The sequence below is a fragment of the Rhinolophus hipposideros genome (assembly GCF_964194185.1).
Source record: "Rhinolophus hipposideros genome assembly, chromosome: 13".
Taxonomy (NCBI): domain Eukaryota; kingdom Metazoa; phylum Chordata; class Mammalia; order Chiroptera; family Rhinolophidae; genus Rhinolophus; species Rhinolophus hipposideros.
The window spans coordinates 38,165,639-38,189,869 of record NC_138059.1 but is presented as its reverse complement, the minus strand read 5'-3'; the positions used below and the strand labels follow the sequence as shown (position 1 = coordinate 38,189,869).

Sequence of the window (24,231 nt, the reverse complement as noted above, 5' to 3'; positions counted from 1 at the left end):
GTCAACTCTTAAGTATGTGAAAAATTACTAAGCAAATTGGTGTTCATTACCGTTTTAGGTGTGTTATGATTTGGGTGCAGCATACTTCCAGCAAGGCTCTACAAATTCAGCTGTCTATGAAAATGCCAGAGAAAAATTTTTTAGAACCAAAGAACTAATTGCAGAGGTAAATACGGTCATAACAGGCATATAATATTCAGACCTTTACAACATCTGTACATTTTTGGCTTTCATTTTTCTGATAAATAATAAGTTTTTATTGTAGTAGTAAATTTTCAAAGTTCAAGAAAGTACTGAAAACATTTTTAAAAAATCTGTATTACTGCTGCCTGGAAATAACTCTCTTTGCCATTAGAGCTTATTTTCTTCCAGTTTTTATTCTTTTTATGTTTTTATACAGTTAAACTCATTCTATATATATTATTTTGTATCTTAAATCTTTGAATAGACATTTAAAATGTATTCTGTTCTGTGATTTGCTTCATTTTCCTAATGTTTGGGCATTTAGGTTGTTTACTGTTTTTATTTATTACAGACCTGCAATATTACTATCTCCAAGCATAAATTTTTGTTTGGATTTTAGATACTTTCAAGTTAAATTCCTGCAAGTAGAGTTACTATGTCCAGTGGTTATTCTTTTTCCTTTTTTTAAAATTTTTATTGGGCAATAGTGTGTTTTTCAAGGACCCATCAGCTCCAAGTCAAGTTGTTGTTTTCAGTCTAGTTGTGGAGGGCTCAGCTCCCTGGCTCATGTGGGAATCAATCCAGCGACCTTGGTGCTATGAGCACTGTGCTCTAACCAACTGAGCCAACCGGCCGCCTGGTTATTCATTTTTTAAATGCTACCCTGCTTCCCCGAAAATAAGACCTAGCCGGACAATCAGCTCTAATGCGTCTTTTGGAGCAAAACTTACCCGGTCCTATATTATATAAGACCGGGTCTTATTTTACTATAAGTAATTTTTGCTCCAAAGACACATTAGAGCTGATTGTTCGGCTAGGTCTTATTTTTGGGGAAACACGGTATAATATATAAAACCAAATTACTTTCCATGTAACTTTATCTCAGGGTACTCTAATCAACGGTAAGATATATTTCTTTTTAATTAAAGTTTATCGGGGTGACAATTGTTAGTAGAATTACATATTTCAGGTGTACAATTCTGTAAGATTCTCTTTTTTAATTGCCAATTTGATGTGTGAAATATAGTATCTTTAAAAAGTTTGCATTTTCTAATTCCTAGTAAGGGTAAACTTTTTTATGTGTTTAGCACTTGCATTTTTCTTTATATGGTTCAGACAACTGAAATTTAAAGTGTGTAACTAGATTTTTGTATGCCTGGTGCCGAGAAAAATTCCCTCTTCAGTCTCTCCTTTCCTCACCAGAGAAATTGATTAAATGCACTAGAGTCTTACTTTAAATGTACTCTTAAATCCATTGGGAACTCCATTTTGCTTTGCCTGGGTAACTCATCAGATTTCTAGTTTTATGGCATTTCTAGTAATTTAAAACTTTAATTTTTTAAAAATGTGTCATAAACAATTTTTCTGTTCTGGTAGAAGAACAGAAAATTCTTTCCAATTGAGTGAAAATTGAGTTTGTTTTTTTCCTCCCCCTCTCTACACCCCTCCCCCCCATAAATCTCTGCCAGGTATATGTATTTTTAAATATTTTAAGTTTGTTTTTAGTAGTGTTCACTCTTTGTTAATCGATCTCTCAATTGTCATAAATACTTAGAGTTATAATAATATCTACCTTTTGTATGTTGACCTGAAAAGTCTAAACTGGGAGTCAGCAAACTTTTTTGGAAAGGGCCAGATAGTAGATATTTCAGGCTTTGTGGACCTTACACAGTTTTTGGCATATCCTTATTTGTTGTTGTGGTTTTTCCCTTTACGTTAGTTCAAGGGCTGTACAAAAACAGGCCACAGGCTGGATTGGACCTTAACCTTTATATTTTTTGTGTTTCCTCCAGCCCTGAATTTTTTTTAGCATTTTCTCATACTGTTCAAATGCACTAAGTGCGTGCTAGACTATTGTTTCTGTTACATTGATAGATAATGATATATACCTCTTTACTTTACAGATAGGTTCATTATCTCTTCATTGTACCATAGATGAGAAGCGGTTAGCTGGCTATTGTCAAGCGTGTGATGTTCTTGTACCTTCTTCTGATAGTACATCTCAACAGTTGACTCCATATAGTCAAGTCCATATTTGTTTGAGATCTGGCAACTATCAGGTAAGACTTATGAGGGGGATGCAGTAGTGTAGTTGAAAAATTTTGGAAGCCAGACAGAACTGAGTTTGAATCCTGGCACCATCATTTACCAGTTGTTTGATTTGGGGCAAGTTGTCAGATTGGCCTGTAAAATAGTGGTAATAATTACCTCAATTCATAAGCTTCTATTGAGAATCAAGTGAGAAGTTATAGCTTATAAACTCAAAGGCAAAGCACTGTATAGATGTTGGTTTCTTATTATTGATATCCTTTTTTGAAGGTACAGAGTTTACCCATCTTAAATAAATTTTGTAAGAAACTCTGTAAGCAGAACTTTTACATGTAAAGTTACAGGTAGAGAATTTTTAGTTTTATGGAGTGTAAAGTTTTATGTCTGATTTGAAAGAATAGCCTTGTAGCCCAGCCTTGTTTCCCACAGCATATGCTAAGACTGACAAAGAAAGTGAGCAAAGTGATTTCGGTAGGTTTGGATGGTATGTTAGAGTCTACTTTGCCAATGAGCCTGATCCTCATTTTAGTTTTACTCATGAAAAGGGCTTAAAAGTAGTCTGTTAAGATTTTTTTATTGCCCCTTCTTATTTAGAGTAGTAATCACTGGGAATTACAATTTGTACTTTAAAAATTTTTGTTGGAAAACCTTGATTCTAGAAAGTGAACAGTTGAACTCAAAATAGGAGTCATGAAATGACAAATCTATAGCATACCTTTAGTTTGAGGTTTCCAAATGGGCTTTGGCCCAGCTTTTTAGTTCACTATTCTCAACTAAAGTTAATTTTTTTTTCATAGAAAATAGAAGAAGAGAGGAGCTAGTAGTTCTCCCTCCCTCCGGCTCTTTTTCAAATTCTGCTTTGCCCTAGGGAAGAAAATTAAACTTTCTTGAAGATGGATTACAGATACAGATGAATTTATTAAAGACTAGAGATTTTTCTATTGCACATCCTTAGTGAGGCTTATGGGCAATAGGGGTCAACTATGGTAAGACATAGAATCTTTAAGAAGCAGCATGGAGTGGTTTGTGCAAACAAGACCTTAAAAATACTACTTGTAAATAAGCACATGTTACAATGAGTATAGTAAAGTGCCAAAATATGTAAACAGAAACTAGTGTAATGGATAGCTAGGAAGAGGAAAATAGCGATTTTGTAACTCTTAAATTTATCGCTTTAGTTTTATATGCAGAAGTATCTTAGAAATCATATTTAGCCTTTTAGTATTTGAATGGGATTCTCTTTATATGAACTTCCCAGTTTTTGTTTTGTGCTGATCAAGTAGTTATTAAACAGCTATAACAAATGTTATCTTCTCATATTTGGGAAGGGCTGTTTTGCCCTGTGTAGTCCTCCCTTGCTTCAGTTTGGCTACTGAGGTGAAACAATGGTTGCTCTATAGTTTTGAAACCACTTTTGTCAGTACTTTTTTGGTAGCAGTTGATTAGCTCTAACTGTTTCCAGAAAAACTTCTTTCCCATCTCCTCACACAGTCACCCCTTCTTCTTTTCTGTTGCTTGATAAAGCTGAGAAAGTGTGTATATAATAATGTGGATATTTTCTGTAATTCAGTAAATATATTAGGACATTTAAATTTATTAGAATAGTTTTTAGCATGTTTTTTCCAGCTGAATTATTTTAAATTGTTTTAGTATTTTAAAAAGTTTATTGTATGAACCCATGTTTGAAGGGAATGGGAAGAATTTTTAAAACTTCTAATAACGTAGCTTCTTTTTTTAAAAAATTAAAGTTTATTGGGTGACAGTGGTTAGTAAAGCTACATAGGTTTCAAGTGTACAATTCTGTAATACATCATCTATATATAATTGCACTGCTTCTTACTGATTTATTTCTTCTCTTACCTCGATTTTTGGTCCATGATTTTTAATTTAAGAAAGGGACAGGGCTATTTTTTATTGTTAATCTAATTTTAAAATTTTAGAGATTTTCCTAGTAAGATTTTCATGATTTTTCTACATTGTGTATTTTTTATTACAGAAAGATTTTTAAAAATTCATTTTTAAATTTATTTCAACTTTTTTTCGGTGGGAGGGCTTTTTTAAAGTGAAGGAACTTTGCCATGAGTTTTGAAATTGATCCAATATTACGTCTGTTTTCTAGGAGTTAATAAAGATTTTCATTGAAGATAACTTAACTTTCAGTTTACCTGTTCAGTTTCGACAGTCAGTACTAAGACAACTCTTTCAGAAAGCTCAACAGAGGTAAGTTAAGTAAATTGAAGAATTACCTTTTGATTTTTGAATAAAAGAACAAGTGTACATTTCAGCTTTATCAAAAATAAGTCTGACAGCACTTACATTTTTGTTAGTATATGGAAGTTGACATAGAGGGACCACTTCAATGTTCATCTAATCTATGAGGTGTGATCAAAAACTACGGTGAAATGTTTAAATTAAAAAAAAATTTATTACAGTAAAAGACACATTGCCATTAATCGCCCTCAAAATACCCCCCTTCGCTTCAAACACACTTATCCCATCCTTCGTGCCACATTCTGAAACAGTTCTGGAAATCCTCTTTCGTGAGTGTCTTTAGTTGTGCTGTCATGGCTGCCTCAATGTCCTGAATTGATTCAAAACGTTTACCTTTCATGTCATTTTTACTTTGGGGAAGAGCCAGAAGTTGCACGGTGCCAGATCTAGTGAATGAGGTGGATGAGGACACACCGTAATGTTTTTATTTGACAGAAATTGCCGTACCAGAAGCGATGTGGGACATGGAGCCTTTCGGTCATGATCTCAAAATACGGTGAATACTGCTGTCAAGTGCCATCCAACAGAAAAGCAGGGATCTTCAATGTGGGAAGCGGCGCATCAAAAGTTAGTAACAGTGTGTGACAAGTTTCAACTTGTTTGGTGCAGTCAGTTAGGTGTGAGCTACAGTTGAGAGAAGATGTGTTTTAAAGTGTGTCATAAATCATCCATCATGACAATGCTCCGTGTCACTTCTGGTATATAGCAGTTTCTGTCAAATAAAAACATTACAGTATGTACTTACCCACCTTATTCAGTGGATCTGGCACTGTGAGACTTTTGGCTCTTCCCCAAAGTCAAAATGATTCAGGATATCGAGGCAGCCACGACAGCGCAACTAAAGACACTCACGGAAGAGGACTTCTAAAACTTTCAGAAAGTGGCAAGAATGATGGGATAAGTGTGTTAGAAGCAAGGAGTATTTTGAGGGGCATTAATAGCAATGTCTCTTTTACTGTAATAATTTTTTTTAAATTTAAACATTCACTGAATTGTTTGATCACACCCCGTATTTTAAAAGCTTTGGGGGAAAATATGTATAGCAGAATTTGATTCTGTCACCTAATCTGTAACTAAATTGTCCCTTGATAAATTCAAAACCTTTCTGTTCTGCTTTCCTCCCTGACTTGGGTATTTACTAGTGTGCCTGAGTATTCTAAAATCTTACCTCTCAAGAATAAATGGCTCATTCTTGTGAATTTAGTTTTTTAATATGTAGCTTTTTTTGAATTTAAAAAATATTAGTGGTTCTACTTTTGTACTCTACAGAAGTGAAGCCCTAGATGAAATCTGTTTTAAAGTCTGTGCCTGTAACACAGTCCGTGATATACTGGAAGAGAAAACAATTAGTGTTCAATTTAACCAGCTATTTCTTAGACCTAATAAAGAGAAAATAGACTTTCTTCTTGAGGTAAGACATTTTTTCCCTTTTGACTTACAATTTTGCTTTAAGCTTACAAATGACCTCTTGGTTGCCAAATCCTGTGCCCTCTTTGCTGTCTTCATCTGACCTGCCTCTTTGGCAAATAGTTGATACCGTGTTTCCTCAAAAATAAGACCGGGTCTTAAATATTAATTTTTGCTCAAAAAGACGCATTAGGGCTTATGTTCAGGGGATGGTCATTTTGAAAAATTAGGGCTTATTTTCCGGTTAGGTCTTATTTTCAGGGAAACACGGTATTACTGACAGACAACATTCTACCTTGTCTCTTTCCTAGTTCTCCTTTACTAGGTTTTTCTTAATTCTTCATTGACTTCTGTTTTGCTCTCCCTTTAGTTGCTTATAAAAGTTTTGTCCTTGGCTCTCTCATCTCACGCCATTTTTTCATTCTCATCCAAAATGTCAGTTACCTGTTCAGATACCTGTTTACTAAAAACTCTCAAATCATACCTCTAGCCTCTCATATGAGTTCTAGAATCTGTGTTTCTACTGGACCTTTCTACCTCTTTCTTTAACAGTTTTAATATAACAGACATTGAGAAGTACATAAAATATAATACCACTTAGTTCCAAAATGCAACATTGCCAACACTCTAAAAGTCCTTCTTATGCTCTTTAACAAACCGTCTCTGCCTCCCCTTGAGGAAGCCATTGTCCTGCCTTTGGTGATAATCATTTCCTTGCTGTTCTTTACAGTTGTATCACCTTTTTATGCACCTTTAAAGAATATTCTTTAATTTGCCTGTTTTGAACTTTATATAAATAAAATCATACAAAATGTATTCTTCATTTTCTTTCACTAAATGTATTTGTGATATTTTTTCAAGTTGTTATATGCAGATACAGGTTTCTATTTTTCTCATTGCTGTAAGGTATTGTAGCATTATATGACCATGCCACAATTCATTCATTCTTAAGATGATAGAAGTTTGTCGTGTTTATAGACTCTGGCTGTTGTGCTCCTTTGATCATAATTCTATGTATATCCTGGTGCATACATGTACTGTTTGTCTATATACCTAGAGGAAGCATATCTGCAATATTATTTTATAATATCAAACGTTTTTTTGCCACCTGCATGCACGAAAATTCTCATTGGTCAGCATCCTTACTAACACTTGGTATTGTCAGATTTACTCGTCAGGTAATTGTATAATGGGCTCAGTGAGTTTTCAATTTCCAATTCCCTTATTAATAAGGAATTTGCAGTTTTTATTTGTTTGCTCATATAGATTTTGTCTTTTGAGATACCTGTTCCAACTGGTATGCCTCATTTTTCTATCGGATTGTCTGTTTGCTTTTTTGTGGAAGTTTTTTTTGGTTGGAGTTCTTTATATATTGTAGGTATCTTCTCCAAGTTTGACTTCTCTTTTAACTTTCTTTTTATTGTTTTAAAAGCTCTTAATTTTAATATAATAAAATTAATCTTTTCCATAAAGGCAAAGAATCATGATTTCTGTGCCTTGTTTAAGAAAGCTTTTCCTAACCTGTGGTCATGAAGATAGTCTTATTTTATCTTCTAAAAGCTTTACAGCTTAGCCTTTCTTTCACATTTTAGTCTTTAATCCACCTAAATTGATTTTTGTATGTCATGTGAAATAGGTCTGATGTCATTTTTCTCCCTCACATGACTGTCAGTTTGTTCCAGTACCATTTACTGAACGCCCCTTCTGTTTTCTTTTTTTTCCCCGCCCTACCCTGTCGCCCTCTTAATGTTTTACCATTTACAGTGTGTATGTTTTTCTTATAGCTACTCCTTTTCTGATTAAGGAAGTTTCCACCTAGCCTTAGTTCACTAAGTGTTCCTTTTTTTAAATCACAAACGATTTTTAGATTTTATTCACTGCTTTCCCTATTATAATTTTGTAATTTAATTTTTCTCTTCTAATTTAGTAATGTGGTGAAGTATATTAAGTGTTAAACTATCTTTGTCTGGAATAAATACTAGGTCATGATCTTTTTTTATCTTAGTTGACATATAATGGACACATAATATTGTATTGGTTTTAGGTGTATGACATGGTCTTTCTTTTTTTATTTATTTTGTTAGTTTCAGGTGTACAAGACAAGGTAATACTTAGACGTTCATCATTTATATCCCTCACACTGTGAACCCCCCTCCCCCCATCCATTATCCCTCCGACCTCACACCCTGCCATCACATTATATATATAAAATTATAGTTGGCATTCATTAATGTTTAGCTTCTGGTGTACAATGCCATGATCAGGCATCCACAGTATCCCTGAGGTGGTCTCCCAAATAGGACGCATGTCCATCGGATACCCAACAAAATCTTTACAACATTATTGAATAAGTTCCCCAAATTAATTTTCAGAAAACCCTGAGGCCCTCTTGTGGTTACCAGCTGCTTCCTAATCCCTTCACCTTTCCCCTTATCCCCACCCCCCCCCGCCCCCGCCCATCTAACAACTCTCGGTTTTTTCTTTGTGTCCCCAAAACTGTTTCTGATTAGTTCATTCACATATTCTTTTCTTTAAATTCCACATATAAGTGAGATCATATGGTACTTGTCTTTCTCTTTCTGACTTATTTCACTTAACATAATGTTCTCTAGACCCATCCATGTTGTTGCAAATGATAAGATTTCTTTCTTCTTTATGGCTGCGTAATACTCCATTGTATAAATGTACCACAGCTTCTTAATCCAGTCATCTACCGATGGGCATTTCGGTTGTTTCCATATCTTGGCTGTTGTGTAAAGTGCTGCAATAAACATAGGAGTGCATACTGATTTTTGAATTGGAGTTTTGGATTTCTCCGGGTAGATGCCTAGGAGTGGAATTACTGGATCATAGGGTAGTTCTATTTTCAGATTCCTGAGATACCTCCATACTGTTTTCCATAGTGGCTGCACTAATCTGCAATCCCACCAACAGTGCACTAGCGTTCCCTTTTCTCCACATCCACGCCAGGATTTGTTGTTTGTTGATTTATTGATGATAGCCATTTTGACTGGAGTGAGGTGGTATCTCATTGTGGTTTTTATTTGCATTTCTCTGATGGTTAGTGAGGTTGAGCATTTCTTCATATGTCTTCTTGCCTTCTGTATGTATGACATGGTCTTTTTAAAATATATATTGCTGAATTTGGTTTACTAATATTTAAAAACTTTACATTCATGTGTGAGATTGATACATCTGTTTTTTTTCTTTCTTGTCCTGCCTTTGATTTTGGTATCAAGGTCATGCTTGCCTCATAAATAAATTGGTGTCAGTGGTATTGTAACAGCTGTATACAATGTCAGACGGTTAGTAGCCTTGGATCTGGGGTTATCACTTTATGAGGGGTGTAAATGTCTAATCACTATGTTGTTTTGTACACCTGAAACTAATATAAAAAATATTAGTAATTATTATCATTATACTGCTTAGTAAGATTAGCTCAACCTTTCCATGGCCATGGATATGACAGTTCCTAAAAACTTAAAAGGCATAAAAATAAAAGAAAAATTATATGTAGAGATAAACTAAGAATTAATATCTGCATATAATTAGTAACATAATTTATAAATTCTGGAAGAAATCTGTACCATGCTAAATAGATTATTCTTTACTACATACAAATACCTGCAATTATTGAAATGAGCAGATTCCTCTCCTCCCCATATGGATTTTTGTTTTTGTTCTCATCTTTTAAATTACTTAATCAAATCTGTGATTGATATATGGTTGAAAAAGGAAAATTCAGTTAAGTCTAAAGTTTTTAAACTGCCACGTACATTTTTTAAGGTGCCCATATTCAAATAAAAATATTCATATTTCTAGGTATGTTCAAGGTCAGTAAATTTAGAAAAAGCTTCTGATGCTTTGAAAGGAAAAATGGCTGCTTTTCTAAAGTAAGTGCCTATTTTTCTTTTTCCCCTTTGAACTTAGTCCTTTGAGGAAAATATATCTCTTATTACTCTTCATGTTTGAACTGCATGTCTTAAAAACAGGCAGTAACTGATATTTGAGCAGCAGTTAAGGTTGAGATTTGTGCAGTCTCACAAATTTATGATTATGTCAGTTACTGTTTTTCTTACATTGTGTCATTCACATCAGTTTTTCATAAGGACCAAAGAAAAATTTAAAATCTATTTCAGAATACTGTTAATGGAGTTTATGAAATGGTTGATTTGTTACATGGTTTATTAATAAAAATTGGTTAATATTGTTTTCCCCAAACTAAAGTATATACTTTTTTGTTTTATGATATTTTTTACTGATCTAGGAATGTGTGTCTGGGGTTGGAAGATCTGCAGTATGTTTTCATGATTTCTTCACATGAGCTTTTCATTGCATTGTTGAAAGATGAAGAACGAAAGCTACTTGTTGATCAGATGAGGAAGAGATCCCCTAGAATAAATCTGTGCATTAAACCTCTAACTTCATTTTATGATATCCCAGGTTAGCTCTCTAGTCTGCTAGCTAAACGTTGGCATATTTTGCCCCTCTATTAATATTTGCCCTTCACTATATTTGAGGATGCCTTCTTAATAGTTTTAATTTATACTTATGTCAGTATTTAATAGAAATTTACTTGTCTTCCATAGTCATATCTCTGTCTAAGAAGTAAAGTGCTGGGATTCTGCTGAGTGTATGGTTAATAGAGAATTAGGCATAGATACATAGAAGATTTTAGCTAGGGACCTAGACCAAGGTGACTCTACTGCTAGTATGTTCGTGGGAGGTAACAGTAAGAGGAGGGAGGGGACTGGTCCAGTGAGCTAAGACAAAAAAAAAAAAAACACGAAAAAAAAACATGCTTTCATGCATTTTCATGTATATCACTGTGATACTATTTATTGGCTAAACATTTAGCTTTGGCAATATTGCCATTTTTGCCTTAATTTATTTGATGATTTTCTTCCATTTTTGCTTTTATAAATATATAGGTAGAAAATATAGTGCTGTTTATTTAAAAAAACACAAAAGCTTCAAAACTTAATATAGGTGCTACAGAGAATGCCATTGGTTTAACAAAAGCAAAATTTTAGTTGCTTTGAACCTCACTAGAATAAAACTGCCTGTCCAGTTGTGAAGGAAAAGGATAACATTAACACACATAAAATGCTCGAAATGAATTATTGAAGACTAGCTGAAAGCTGAGTTGTAATTAGGGACTTTAGTGATCATTTCTTGCTTCTTTGGGAAGGCAACGCCTCTTCTTTCTCTTCCTTCAAAAAACACACATTCTTAATATTTGTTACTCAAATTAACATTTTATTTATACGTGCTTTTTTAACACATTATGTTCAAAAGTTGACTACATACGTTATTTTTTCATATATACCACATAGTTCTTTCCATGAACCAGTTATTGATTTTTTACCTTTGTTTATATTTTCATTTTTACTACATGCATTTATTAAATGCAGACATAGTACAAATTGTGTTAGTTTTTCTCAGTGAGGATAAAGTTAATATGTAAATTACACTATGTTGATGAATCAGTTCTCAAGATGAGGGCTATTTTAACACACATAATTTCTCTCAATATATTATCATTCTCATACTTATAGGATTATGCATACCCTTGAATTAAATCATAACTGAAATAGAAATCTCTTCCTTTCTTAGCTTCAGCAAGTGTCAACGTTGGCCAGTTGGAGCATCAGCTGATATTGTCAGTGGATCCCTGGAGGATTCGACAGATTTTAATTGAATTACATGGTATGACATCAGAGCGCCAATTCTGGACGGTGTCTAATAAGGTAAGAAACCCTCTATCAAGAACAGATAAGAAGGGCGGTCAGGTGGCTCAATGGTTAGAGCGTGAGCTCTGGGCAACAGGGCTGCCTGTTCGATTCCCACATGGGCCAGCGAACTGCACCCTCTGCGACTAGAATGAAGTCAATGAGATGCCGCTCAGCTCTTGGGTGACCAGATGCTCAGTTGGTTGGAGCGTGGGCTCTCAATCATAAGGATGCCAGTTCCACTCCTCGACTCCCGCAAGGGATGGTGGGCTCTGCCCCCTGCAACTAACAGCGGCAACTGGACCTGGAGCTGAGCTGTGCCCTCCACAACTAAGACTGAAAGGACAACAACTTGAAGCTGAATGGCACCCTCCATAACTAAGATTGAAAGGACAACAACTTGACTTGGAAAAGTCCTGGAAGTACACACTGTCCCCCAATGAAGTCCTGTTCCCCTTCCCCAATAAAATCTTAAAGAATAAAGGAAAATTGTCCTTGTTTTCTGATGTAGAAGAGTTGTTACCTGACCTTTTTGAGAATAAAGACCCTGTTTATTTCTTCATTTGTCAACAATTTTAGGACATTCCCATGACAATTATTGTACTTTGAACATTCATTGACATAGAAATAAAACATGTCAAAAAAGATACTAATTCAGTAATCTCTAAAAATAAGTTTATACAGTATTCCATTTACAGCACTTTCATATATTTTAAATATAGCTGTAAATATGTTTATAAGGTATATTACCTAGGCGGTGTGTAGCTAATACTTTTTACATGCTTATAGAGTACTTTTGGTTTTTTTGATTAAAGTTTATTGAGGTGACAATTGTTAGTAAAGTTAACATAGATTTCAGGTGTGCAGTTCCATAATACATCATCTGTATATATATATATATATATATATATATATATATATATATATATATATGTGTATATATATATATTACATTGTGAGTTTTTGTTTTTTAATAACTTTTTGAGGTCTAAAGCCTACTACTAGGAACCAATTCATTAAAACTTCTTCATATAGGACATTTTTGGCCTTAGATACATTTACCTGCTAATTTACCAGCTAATGAATTTACCTGTTCCTGAGCTTATCTATTTAACAGCTTTTCTGCATCGAAATTGCAAATGAAAATAGTTTCTAAAACACCATTTTAGCTAGAATGTAGGTGGAAATACAGGGGAAATAGCCCACAGATACCGGAGAAATTAAAGTAATATGGCAGTCCTTTTAATTAACTGCATATTCTTCCTCTGCTGATAATGTGTAGTACAAAGCAGTCAGCAATTCATGTATGTGTCATGGGACTTGAACATGCAGTGCAGTGAAATGAAAAGTTGCTCTGAACATTTAGTTGAACTCTATTAGTATTCACAGTGTTCACTTTTATAGATGACGAAGGATAGCATAGTTAAGAGAGGGAGTTCTGATACTAACTGTCCCATTTTAAATCCCAGTTGCATATTTACTATCTGTATAATCATGGGCAAGTTTTTTAACATCTGCATGCCTCAGTTTTCTCATCTGTAAAAGGGGGATAACACTACTCACTTTGTAGTACTTCTGTGAGCATCATATAAGGAATATTGTTTTCTTTGTTCTTTTTTTCTATAGACTATCCTTGAGAAAGTACCAAGCCATTTCATTGTTTGGTACTAGCTCATTATAATGAATATGTTCATTTTGATTAACATTTTATTATGGCTGTCATTTTTCTCTTTAAAATAATGACCTTTGAATGATTTTTTTAAAATGTGATTGAAGATTATTGAAACATTCTTACCTAGATTTGGCTTTCTTTATGTGTGTTTATTTATATTTTTTTATTTCTTCTAGTGGGAAGTACCTACTGTCTATAGTGGTGTTATCCTGGGAATTAAAGACAATTTAACAAGAGATTTGGTTTACATTCTTATGGCCAAAGGTTTACACTGCAGTACTGTTAAGGTGAGTAAAAGTGTACGTCAACTACTGGTTAAGAATATGCTTTACTAATTTTAGCATGAAAGCCAGGAATCAGAATCTGTTATATTTTCCTGATCTTAAAATTATAGTCATAGGCCTGTACCAATATTTGAAAAAGTATTTTGTTCTTTTTACTTACTCTCATATCTACACCAGACTGGTATTGGACATATGGATACTGCTCTGTTCCTTTTTAAATATCTAGATAACATGAAAAGTCATTATTTGTATTTTTTTAGGATTCATTTAGTAAAGGTTGTGTTCCAAGCTATAAAAACGAAATAAAATCCCTTGAAATTTTGTAGTTTATTTTACATAAGGAGTTTGCAGTCTATTTGGGAAGTTGAGACAAAGGGATATATTAAATGATATAAGATAGTATAATTGCATAACTAATAGTACAGTAAATTCTATAGGAAGGTTGAAGATAACATTTGGAAGGTGAAGATCCTAAGCTAAACCTGAGGCTTAAATAAGTTACCTAGGTAAGAAGGATGGTACCATGAGAAAAGCTCAAAGGTAAGATATAGGATGGTACATGAGTAGACTGGAACCAATATGCTAATAATATTAGCAATATGCTAATGTTACTTGTTATGTGAGGTGAGGCAGGATATGAGGCTAGATGGGAGGTAAGACCCAGTCTTCAGAGACCCTTGTAAGCTTTGTTAAGGTGGCTGGTTTTTCTAGACCAGCAATCTTCTAACTAGAAGTGCAAGATGTGGATGTCATAGTTTTAAGAGAAGTAGTTCCCAACTTTTCAGTTTCTCTTTGTACTCTTTCCTAAAATTGATCTGCCTGAAAATACTCTCACAGTTTACATGTCATGTTTCCGCATCATCATTTCATTCCCTTTTCACAATCATCCTTTTTTAGATTACTTTTAAAAAAAGGCAGGAAGGAGCCATACTCTAGCTTCGTAGTAAGTTTTAAAACCAACTGCTGTAAGTTCTCCAGTTTTATTGTACAGAAAGATCCCATTCAACGTTATTAGTAGGGTCAGAAATTGCAACTCAAAGCTCAAGGACCTGTAACGAAACCAGTTTTACCATAAGATCATTGATATGCACGAGAGTTAAGTTCTTACGGCATATTTTTGGTCACAAAAACATCACCAAACTTCTAAATAAAGTCTCAAAGCACTTCTAATATTAAACATTGAAATAAATGTGAGCCATATATACATTTGGGAAAAATTAATAAAAACAAGTTAAAATTATTTTCCAACCTGTTTATTTCAGTTCATGGTCACAGGTGGCTGGAGTCTATCTTGGCAGCTCGAGGTATAAGGTGGGAACGAAGCCTGAACAGGATATCCTTCCTTCACAGGGCTCACACACACCCACACACTTACTCAGACTGGGACAATTAACACCTGTCAATTAACCCAACATGTGCATGTCTTTGGAATCTGGGAGGAAACCAAGTACCAGAGAAAATACAGACAGACATAAGCAGAATGGACAAACTCCACACAGACGGTGGTCCAGACCAGGAATCGATTTTTTTTTGTCATCAACTTTATAACAAAAGGACATTAATTGAGGGTCCAGCGGTACTTCAAAAACATTTTGGCAATTCTAGGTCCTTTGCTTTTTTATGTGAATTTTAGAATCAGCTTTTCAATGCCTATAACAAAAAGCTTGCTAGGATTTTGATTCAGATTGCAATGAATATACAAATCAATTTTGGGACAGTTGATAACAATATTGAGTCTTTCAATCCATGAACATAGTATAGCTCTTCATCTATTTATGTATTTGATTTCTCTCATCAATGTTTTATAACTTTGAGCACACAAATCTTGCACATTTTGTTGGATGTATCCCTCAGTGCATGTATGTTTTAAAATAGGAACAAAGTATAATTCATTATTCAAAAACTCAGTTCTTACACTACACTTTAGCGTCTCCTTAAACTTTGGCTAAGAAAAATTATTACACTTTTCAGCTTAAAAATTTATATAGAGAAGTGAATTTTTACATAAAACTGTTTTAAGAGGGAAGTAAGCAAAGACACTTTTGAAGACTGATCTCAACCAGTGGTTCTCAAACTGTGGTCATTACACCAGCAGCTTTGGTGATACTCGATATTTGGGAACTTAAATTAGAAATGCAAACTGTTGGACCTTGTCCTAGATCTACTAAATCAGAAACTGGGGATGGGCCCAGCAGTCTGTTTTAATAAGTTTTCCAGGTAATTCTGATGAATGCTAACGTTTGAGAACTGCTGTTCTAGACCGACACTGTCCAAGGGAAATACCATGCAAACTACATGTGTAATGTATAATTTTCTAGTAGCCACATTTTTAGAAGTACAAAAAAAGTGAAATAGATTTTAATAATATATTTAACCCAATATATCTAAACTATTCTTTAAACATGTAAACTCTAAAAATGGACTTATTTTCCTTTTTTAAAAAAACGTGTGTGTGCTGTTTTCACTCAAAATCCAGTGAGTATTTTAACACTTATAGCACCTCCCAGTTTGGACTGGTCTCAATTCATGTGCTCAATAGCCACGTGTAGCTAGTGGCTACCGTATTGCACAGTAAAGCTGTAGACAATTGTTTAAGTTATTGAAAAGTTTATAATAGAGTCACGTCATTGGGAACTTTTCTCCTTCCAGTCTTAAAATAACTAACATTTATTGGGCTCAGAGACTATTGTGCAATTTTCATGTGCGTCTTTCTTAAAAAAAAAGAAAAAAAAAACTGAAAGGGTGTTATTTCAGTTTTATGGAGGTATGAAAGACTCAAAGGTATTAAGTTGGCTAAGATCATACAGGTAAGTGGCACAAGAGGTAGAAATGATAAAAGAGAACACATTAGAGAAATCTTTAGGAGGTAAAATCGAGAATTGATTGCTAACTGATTTGCTGTGGAAGGCAAGAGGGAGAAAAGAATCGAGGATGATGGTCAGGTTTCTGCTTTGGGTTCGGAGAACAGATGGGAGTGCCAACAAGTGCATGTGTAGAGAAAAACATTTTTGATGGGCAGATTACGAGTTCATTTTTACAGTGTTTAATTTGGGCCTGCAATTGGAAACATGAGCCTGAAGCTTGGGGAGTCGTCTGGGCTGGAGATACAGATTGGAGAGTTATCAGAGATTAATCAGGGAGAATATACAGAGCTTAGGGGATGTAGCGTTGAGTCCAAGAAAACCTGGTATGATGAATATGAAGACCAGATCCACGCGGAGTCATAATAGCCAAGGGAATAGAGAATGTCAAGAAAAAAGGAGTGGATAACACTGGGGTGCAGTCCCTTAAGTCCAGTAAGGTAACTGAAAGTGTTCGGTAGATTGGATAATTAGAAAATAGTTGTTTCAGTGAGAGGTGTTTCTTCATCGTGATGGGGGATAGAAGCCAGATTGTAGGAGTGAAGGAAGCCTATGGGGAGAGAGAGATAATCGAAGATTACTCTTTGGAAAAATTAGATGTGTAGGAAAGGGCTTGGGTTGTAGCTGATTTAATTTATTAGCCAATTAATGTAGATTAATAACGTGTGCAAAGATTTTAGAATGTGAAACCTTGTTGAAGGATGTAAGCTCTAATTCTGAATATCTAGGTTGATGGAGAAGGGTACTTGTAGAATTTTACACCTATATATAATATATGCATATAATATGTGTAATTTAGTAAAAACTTTAATTTTTGTTATTTTACAATTTATGTAAAACTTGTTTATATATGGCATGTATTTTATATTGATTATTGGCTGTTTTTTAAAAATTACAAAAGAATTAGTATTTATTGGACTAAATCAATATAGAGATAAATAAAGAACAAGGTAATTTAATCTTATTCCCCGAGGTAACCAGTGTTAACCTATAATCCTCTTTGCCCTGTGCTCATAACTATGTATGTTTTTTGTCTCCAGAAGAAAGGTCATCCAGGTTATTCTGTTATTTCTTTTTATAGGACTTTATCCATGCTAAACAGCTATTTGCTGCTTGTTTGGAGTTGGTAACAGAGTTCTCACCAAAACTTCGTCAGGTCATGCTGAATGAGATGCTGCTTTTGGATATTCATACACATGAAGCTGGGACAGGGCAGTCAGGAGAGAGACCTCCTTCTGATCTTATTAGTAGGGTGCGGGGATATCTGGAAATGAGGCTTCCTGGTAAGACTGTTGCACAAAGCTACATTTCAGAAATTAAGTACTCATATAACTGTGGTGAAAAATCTAAATGAACATTTACTTCTTACCATCTATAAAAAGTTATTTCTCTCCTAAAACAGAATTCAGATGTGGGCTTCACTTGAGAACATTGGAGAAAATGTAGTTAACTTCATTTCCTAAGATTGCTATGATAAAGTACTACAAACTAGGCAATTTAAAACAAGAGAAATTCATTTTCTCACATTTCTGGAAACTAGATGTCTGAAATCACAGTGTCTGCAGAGCCATGCACCTTCTGGAGGTTCTAGGGGAGAATCCTTCCTTGTTCTTTTCCTAGCTTCAGGTGGCTCCCAGCAATCTTTGGCATTCCTTAACTTGTAGGTGCATCACTCCAGCCTTTGCCTCCTCCTTTATGTGGCATGCGTGCACGTATGTGTTTCCTCTTGCAAGGCTCCAGTCGTTGGATTTAGGGTCTGCCCTAAATCAGTATGACCTTATCTTAACGAAATAATTTGCAAAGATCCTATTTCTAAATCAGGTCACATTTTGAGGTTCAGGTGAACATGAGTTTTGAGGGGACACTACACTATAGAAACTGTATTGCAATTTGAAGATACTCTGCTAAAAGAATCAAAATGTTCTTGAAGGTACAGGTTGAAGGTTTATTTCCCCATTACCATCATAGAAAGCCCTCAAAATAATTGCCACTGGGTCAGGAACTCACTTGTGGTCACTTTGGGAACAGAACTTTGTCCGATTCAAATGTAAATATCTTATGAAAAGTGGCTTATATAAATTATCATCTATGTTACATACAAATCTTGCTTAAAGTAGTTTCTTAATTTCACATGTTTTAATAGAAGTACTTAGGGCAATTAAATCATACTGTACACATTTAATGTTGTAAAGAGTAAAATTGAAGTGTAAAGGAAGGTGCTAATGTGCCAAAACAAAATAGCTGCTGGCCCTCTGGGGTCTTTTGAATGAGTTTGTTGCAACTTAGTACTCTGTTGATTGAATATCTTTGAGCTTTAATGCATCAGTGCCCTTCAGTATCATAAGAAGACTTGATCTGATAATATGCTGGTACCAACTATTAATTGACACATGCCACTGTGTATATGTGTTCTTTTTAAAGGTAGAAGGTTGTTTTTTTTTATACATAGTTTTTCTAAAATTAAAAGCAAAGATAATTGAAAAACCCTAACATTTATTGAAAGCTAACTACATGTCAGATAATGTTTAAGAGTTTTAGATGCATAACTCATTTAGTCCTCACAGCAGTTCTGTGAAGTAGCTACTTACTTAATTATCCCCATTTTGTAAATCAAGAAACTGAGGTGCAGAAAGGATAAAGAATTTGGTCAAAGTCATGCAGTTAGAGACAACAGAAACAACTGTGATTTGAGTCCAACTTAAGCCTATGCTCTTACTCTGAAATGGCTGGAAATGTCTAAATAATTGTAGTCTATTTATACCACCTTTTTGGCATGTCAGTAGTTTAGAGTTCATATCACTTTTTTCTTTTTCTTTTTTTTGTTTAAGTTTCATAGCTCTGCCCATAATTTGTTTAAATTCCTAGCTTATGACATTTTCAGCCATTTGACCCATCGCTTATGCTATAAATGGTATTTAAAATGAGAAGGAAAGGGTGTAATGTATTGTTAGGAGGAACAAGGAAATGATGTTTTCCCTACAGGCACAGTTCCTTGTCTTTGACTTCGAGCCTCAATTACAGACTAACTTACCTGAGTTCAGCATAGACCTCTGGCTCTGATGCTCTTACAACTCTGCGCTCCAGTACCACAGAGAGGTGCTGTTGGTAGGATGGTGTCTCCATGGGTCAGAATTGGGAGAGCAGTGTAAAAAGGTCTCAGCCACCTTCTCCTTCCTTTTTGAAGGAAAAAAAATTATTCCCTGATGATAATGGGCCACCTTTGTTTGAATGAGTTAGATGCATGCCCTCTATGGAACACAGTGTTGACCTGGCTTTCCTATCAGGAATAAGAAGTGATCTTAACTAACAACAGATCCCACCTTTTAGTTAAAATAGAAATAAGAGCTACAGATTAATTATTCTAAAACCATGTCTTTTGGGAGAGAGCCCCCAAGTTTTAATACCTTTATTTTAAAAGGTAGCTGTCTGTTGAGACACATGTCCTTGTTAATGTACCTTGGAGTTGAACAAAACAGAATGTTAGACCTACTTTGGCTGCCTGTTACTGCCTATGACTTGTACTTTTTGATAAGGAATAATTGTATTGCAGGTGTTTATAGGGAAGTTTACTCTCCAAAACACTGCCTCTCAGGCTGTATCTGTACTCTACTCTCTAGGCTCTGATTCATCTTTAAGAGCCATTGCCATATTACTGATGAGTAGTGCCTGGTAAATAAATGAAACCTTGGAGCCAGTTGCTGTGTGGCCTTCCTTTGGTAAATTGTATGGAACTGAATGACATGCATGCATTTGGGATACTAATTTCACTTCTGTCTTCATTCCTTCTTCAAGAAGATGATGCAGTTAATGTATTATTTTATTTTGATCTGTTCTTGGGCTGCTTTTTGTCATACCAGGTTTTTTTTTTTTAATAAGGTGAGACATAAACAAATTAAGTAGGTACAAGCACAGTGTTTTTAGAAAGACTGAAAAATACAGCTACTTAAGTTTAGTAGCTCTTCCCATTTTATGTCTTAACATTGTTACTTAGCATTCATTGGGGTTTCTTTTTCACTGCTGTACGTTAAAGCCTAATTACATTGAGCTATAAAAATTCACAGCATATTTAATATTAAAGTATATTTAATAATTTTATTCAAAGGAAATAATGTTCAAAACAATTCTAATATTTTTTATTTAAAGTGGTTTTTGGTACAGTAAACATTTTTTGAAAGTGAATGACTTGTCTCATATTAATATTTGTTACATTTCAGTCAGAAAAAAATATTAAAAATGATACGTTAACTCAGAATGTAGTTTTATTGTATGGTTTTAGCTATTTCTGTGCTCTAAATGTACTAAAAGTTTATACCACGCCATTTTGTACTTGTTTTATTTGTGTGTTTATTCTCTGCTCATTTGAATTATAAATGTCCACAAGTAAGAGTGTTGGGCATCTAAGATGTTCTTAGGTGGATACTTTTGTTGATTAATGGTAGGGACCATGGCAGTCTATTGTTGGGAAACTTTAAACTTTCTAGAGAAAAGCATAAAATGTCAGTATTTTTCTAATTTTCATCTGTAACTTGTTTTTAATATGTTTGAAATGTGAGCAGATTTGCTTTGTTCTCATTTTAATGTTGTGATGGTAATTCCAACTATTTTTTTCTTTGCTTTTTAGATATTCCTCTTCGTCAAGTTATTGCTGAGGAGTGTGTTGCTTTTATGTTAAACTGGAAGGAAAATGAATACCTTACACTGCAAGTTCCTGCATTTCTGCTTCAGAGCAACCCATATGTAAAGGTAATTTGTGTTTAAATAAAAGAATTATTAGAATGAAATAATTGTACCAATTTTTTGATCTATACTACAATCTGAACTTGTCCATTTTCTATGATTCACTGTAAGATGAGACAAATACTTGTTTGTAGTTAGAAGTATAGGTTTTGATAATTCAGGTACTTGAGTTTGCCCTTCCTATTTTTTTCTAGTACCCTATAGTTGATGAGAATGCAAGCAAAAATTATGTACTTAACAGATAAAATTTTGGTATAATCCTAAGCTAGTGAGAGATGAGTTAGCTTTTCTTGCTGTAAATGACAAAATCAAACTCTAGTTTTAAGCTCTGGAATACACAGGCATTACCTGGTGTGAACTGACGGATCAGTCAGGGGTGCACTTCACCTTACCCTTTAGAGCCTATTTATTTCTTTGAATTTGATGTGCCTGATTCTTACTAGTATACATGTTGTTAGTAATTATACCCATGTGAAAGTTCAGTGAATTGATAGTATCTGCTTTCTTAATTATATCGTTCCTGTGCAGCTGAAAATGCTTCCAGGTGAAGAAAACATCAAAAATAAAGAGAGACTGGAGGTTGTCCCTAAGATTATATCTTTCATGTGTTCATATTATGTATACCCTAAATAGGTAGTGGGCTTTTCTCCCCTTTCTGGTCTTGTAGTTAAAACAAAACAAAACTTTTAGTGATGTACATTTTAGTGCGTACATTTGTTCCTTCAGGTTTCCTTATTCCTTTTTTACTGTTTGTATCACCTTTTGTTACGCATCTACCCTCATCTCATGTTTAGTATATAGTTCCTTAATTGGATGGTTATCTGGGAACTCTTAAAAGACTGTATCACTTTACATTTGTCTTGGTTATTTGTTTCTTCCTCTTTATTTCATGTATGTCCTTTTAAAAACGGAGCTCATTTCATTTCAACCCTTTGAAGACTTACTGATTTCTTTTGTTTTTTCCTTCTTTTTGTCTTCTTTACAATTGTTCATAAACATTTATCATCATACTTAAATCCTTCTTTTTGGAATTTCAGACATTGGATGATACCTGTTTTTCTAGTGAACTTTCTGTGATATGAGTTCCTATATCTAGGGTATTTGTGTGTTTATGCCCATCAGTGTCCTCTTAGTCTTTAGTAAATGCGCAGATGAGAGAATCATTTTGTTCCAAGACCATAATTTCCACTTAGAATTGTAGCTTGTCGCTCAGTGTTAAGGCAGTACAGTTTCTTTCTTCACTTTCCTTAGCTGTGAATTCTGTGGAGCTGCGCCCCAGGAGAGATGGGTGCATGTTTGAAGGCCTACAATGTGGAAAGGCACAGGATATTGTGTTGTAGGTTTCCTAACCTTGGCCTGGGTTATCTCACTGCTTCCTGTAGTGCCCTCTGATCCGGCCCGAAAGGAGGAAGGATGTGTGATGACCTTACTGAAGAGTCCCTGAGGCAGCTTGTTGTCTCATCTGGGTTAAGGTTTTGTGTGTTCCCATTCCTAGGTGGCCCATTGCTCCCTTGTTAATGTCAAGAAAAAAGGAATCAAAGAAAGAAGTCTAAAGTAAGGGATTGTGTTTTGGAAATAATACAATTTGGAGTAGTTAATATTAATAAACTTTGAATTTGGTGTGTAGGAGAAAGTCTGGAAGGATATTAGGATATTAACAGTTATCTCTGGGTAGTGGAATATTAGCTGATTTTAATTTTATTTTCCATTCTGTTATTTTCTTCATTTGAATATCGATTATATAATCACAAAAAAGAAAAGAAAAAATGTTAAGTGTGTGACTAAAGTATATCCTTTTGAAATAATACAGACCTGTCCAGTCTTCCCTTTGGATTGGGATGGGAAGCAGTGTAGTGCATTGGAAAGTACACAGGATGTATGGGCACCTGGATTATAAAAGACTAGGAAGAGGAAAAGGGGCTGGTGGTAATAGCAGTAATAGTAGGGGATAAAAACCCAAGTGTTTAATATGGCCTGTACAACATTTTAAAGCGTGAGAGCTTCTCCTTCCCCAGTTTCCTCTCCTCTTCCCTGCTCCTTGTCATGCCAGCTTTGTGCTGGCACTGCCAAGAGTACTCACAGGTCCCTATACACACCATGCTGTCTCATGTTTCTGCATTCATGCACATGCTGTTTATTGACTTAGCTGGATGCCCTGCCTGTTTGTGTGGTTTCTTGGAAGCTTTTCTATATATTTTTCTCCGCAACGAATAAATCATTTTCTCCTCTTGTTGCCTTTGTGCTCTTGTACTGGTCCTGCTACTGTTGTACTGTGGACGTATTTTGTTGTGCTTACACTGTATAATAATTTGGTCACCTGTCTGTCTGCCCTCTAAATCAGTGATCTTCTTGAAAACAGTTAATTTTTGCATTCTCAGTGCTTTCCTCGATGCTCAGGAATGTATGTGAAATTCAGTTGACTTGGGGTCTAAGACCTGAAAACTCTCATTTTTAATTAAGTAAATTTACTTAATGTAGTGACCTTCAACTAAGCATGTGATCTCTGACGACAGAAATGAATTTGAGAGAGGGGCTATAATAGTCTTGCATTGTACTGCAGTAAGTAACTGCATATATAGTGATCCTCGTTGTCAGAGAAGAGACTGTGTTCAGTAAGCATGCCAGAGTTTTTACATAATTTTCACTAGGTTTAGGAAGCACCAGTATTCTTGTAAAGTTTCTTAGGTATGATCATGGAGTTGTGTTATGTAGGAGACTGTCCTTGTCCTTAGAAGATACATATTGAAGTGTTTAGGAGTGAAATCTTGTGTCTGCAACTTACTTTAATTTAATGAACAGTATGTATAGATACATATAAAACAAATATGGCAGAATATTCAAAATAAGTCAAGTATACAGGTATTTATTGAACTATTCTTTTAATTTTTTTGTGTTTGAAGTTTTTTATTATGAAAGAATTGGGGGGAAAAGCACCAATTTTCATCTTTGTTATAATACTGCCTCTTTCTTAAGCCACCTTAAGCAGTGGGACCCCATGATTAACATTTTCTAGGTCCAGTTAGGAAATTGGGGTT

General features: G+C 34.7%; 1 protein-coding gene across 3 annotated transcripts in view; it reads left to right on the top strand.

Moving 5' to 3' along the window:
- The window catches only part of INTS8 (integrator complex subunit 8), a 48,806-nt gene that overhangs the window by 9,002 nt on the left and 15,573 nt on the right, over positions 1–24,231 (top strand). For all 3 annotated transcript variants that reach the window (XR_013994762.1, XM_081070604.1, XM_081070603.1), the window contains exons 7-16: positions 59–166; positions 2,088–2,243; positions 4,352–4,452; positions 5,773–5,914; positions 9,733–9,803; positions 10,178–10,353; positions 11,527–11,660; positions 13,491–13,601; positions 17,541–17,742; positions 21,081–21,202. Coding sequence is in view for 2 of the 3 variants with exons in the window: in XM_081070604.1 (XP_080926730.1) it covers positions 59–166; positions 2,088–2,243; positions 4,352–4,452; positions 5,773–5,914; positions 9,733–9,803; positions 10,178–10,353; positions 11,527–11,660; positions 13,491–13,601; positions 17,541–17,742; positions 21,081–21,202 (1,323 nt within the window). In the remaining variant the exon portion in view is untranslated. The remainder of the gene's footprint in view (positions 1–58; positions 167–2,087; positions 2,244–4,351; positions 4,453–5,772; positions 5,915–9,732; positions 9,804–10,177; positions 10,354–11,526; positions 11,661–13,490; positions 13,602–17,540; positions 17,743–21,080; positions 21,203–24,231) is intronic.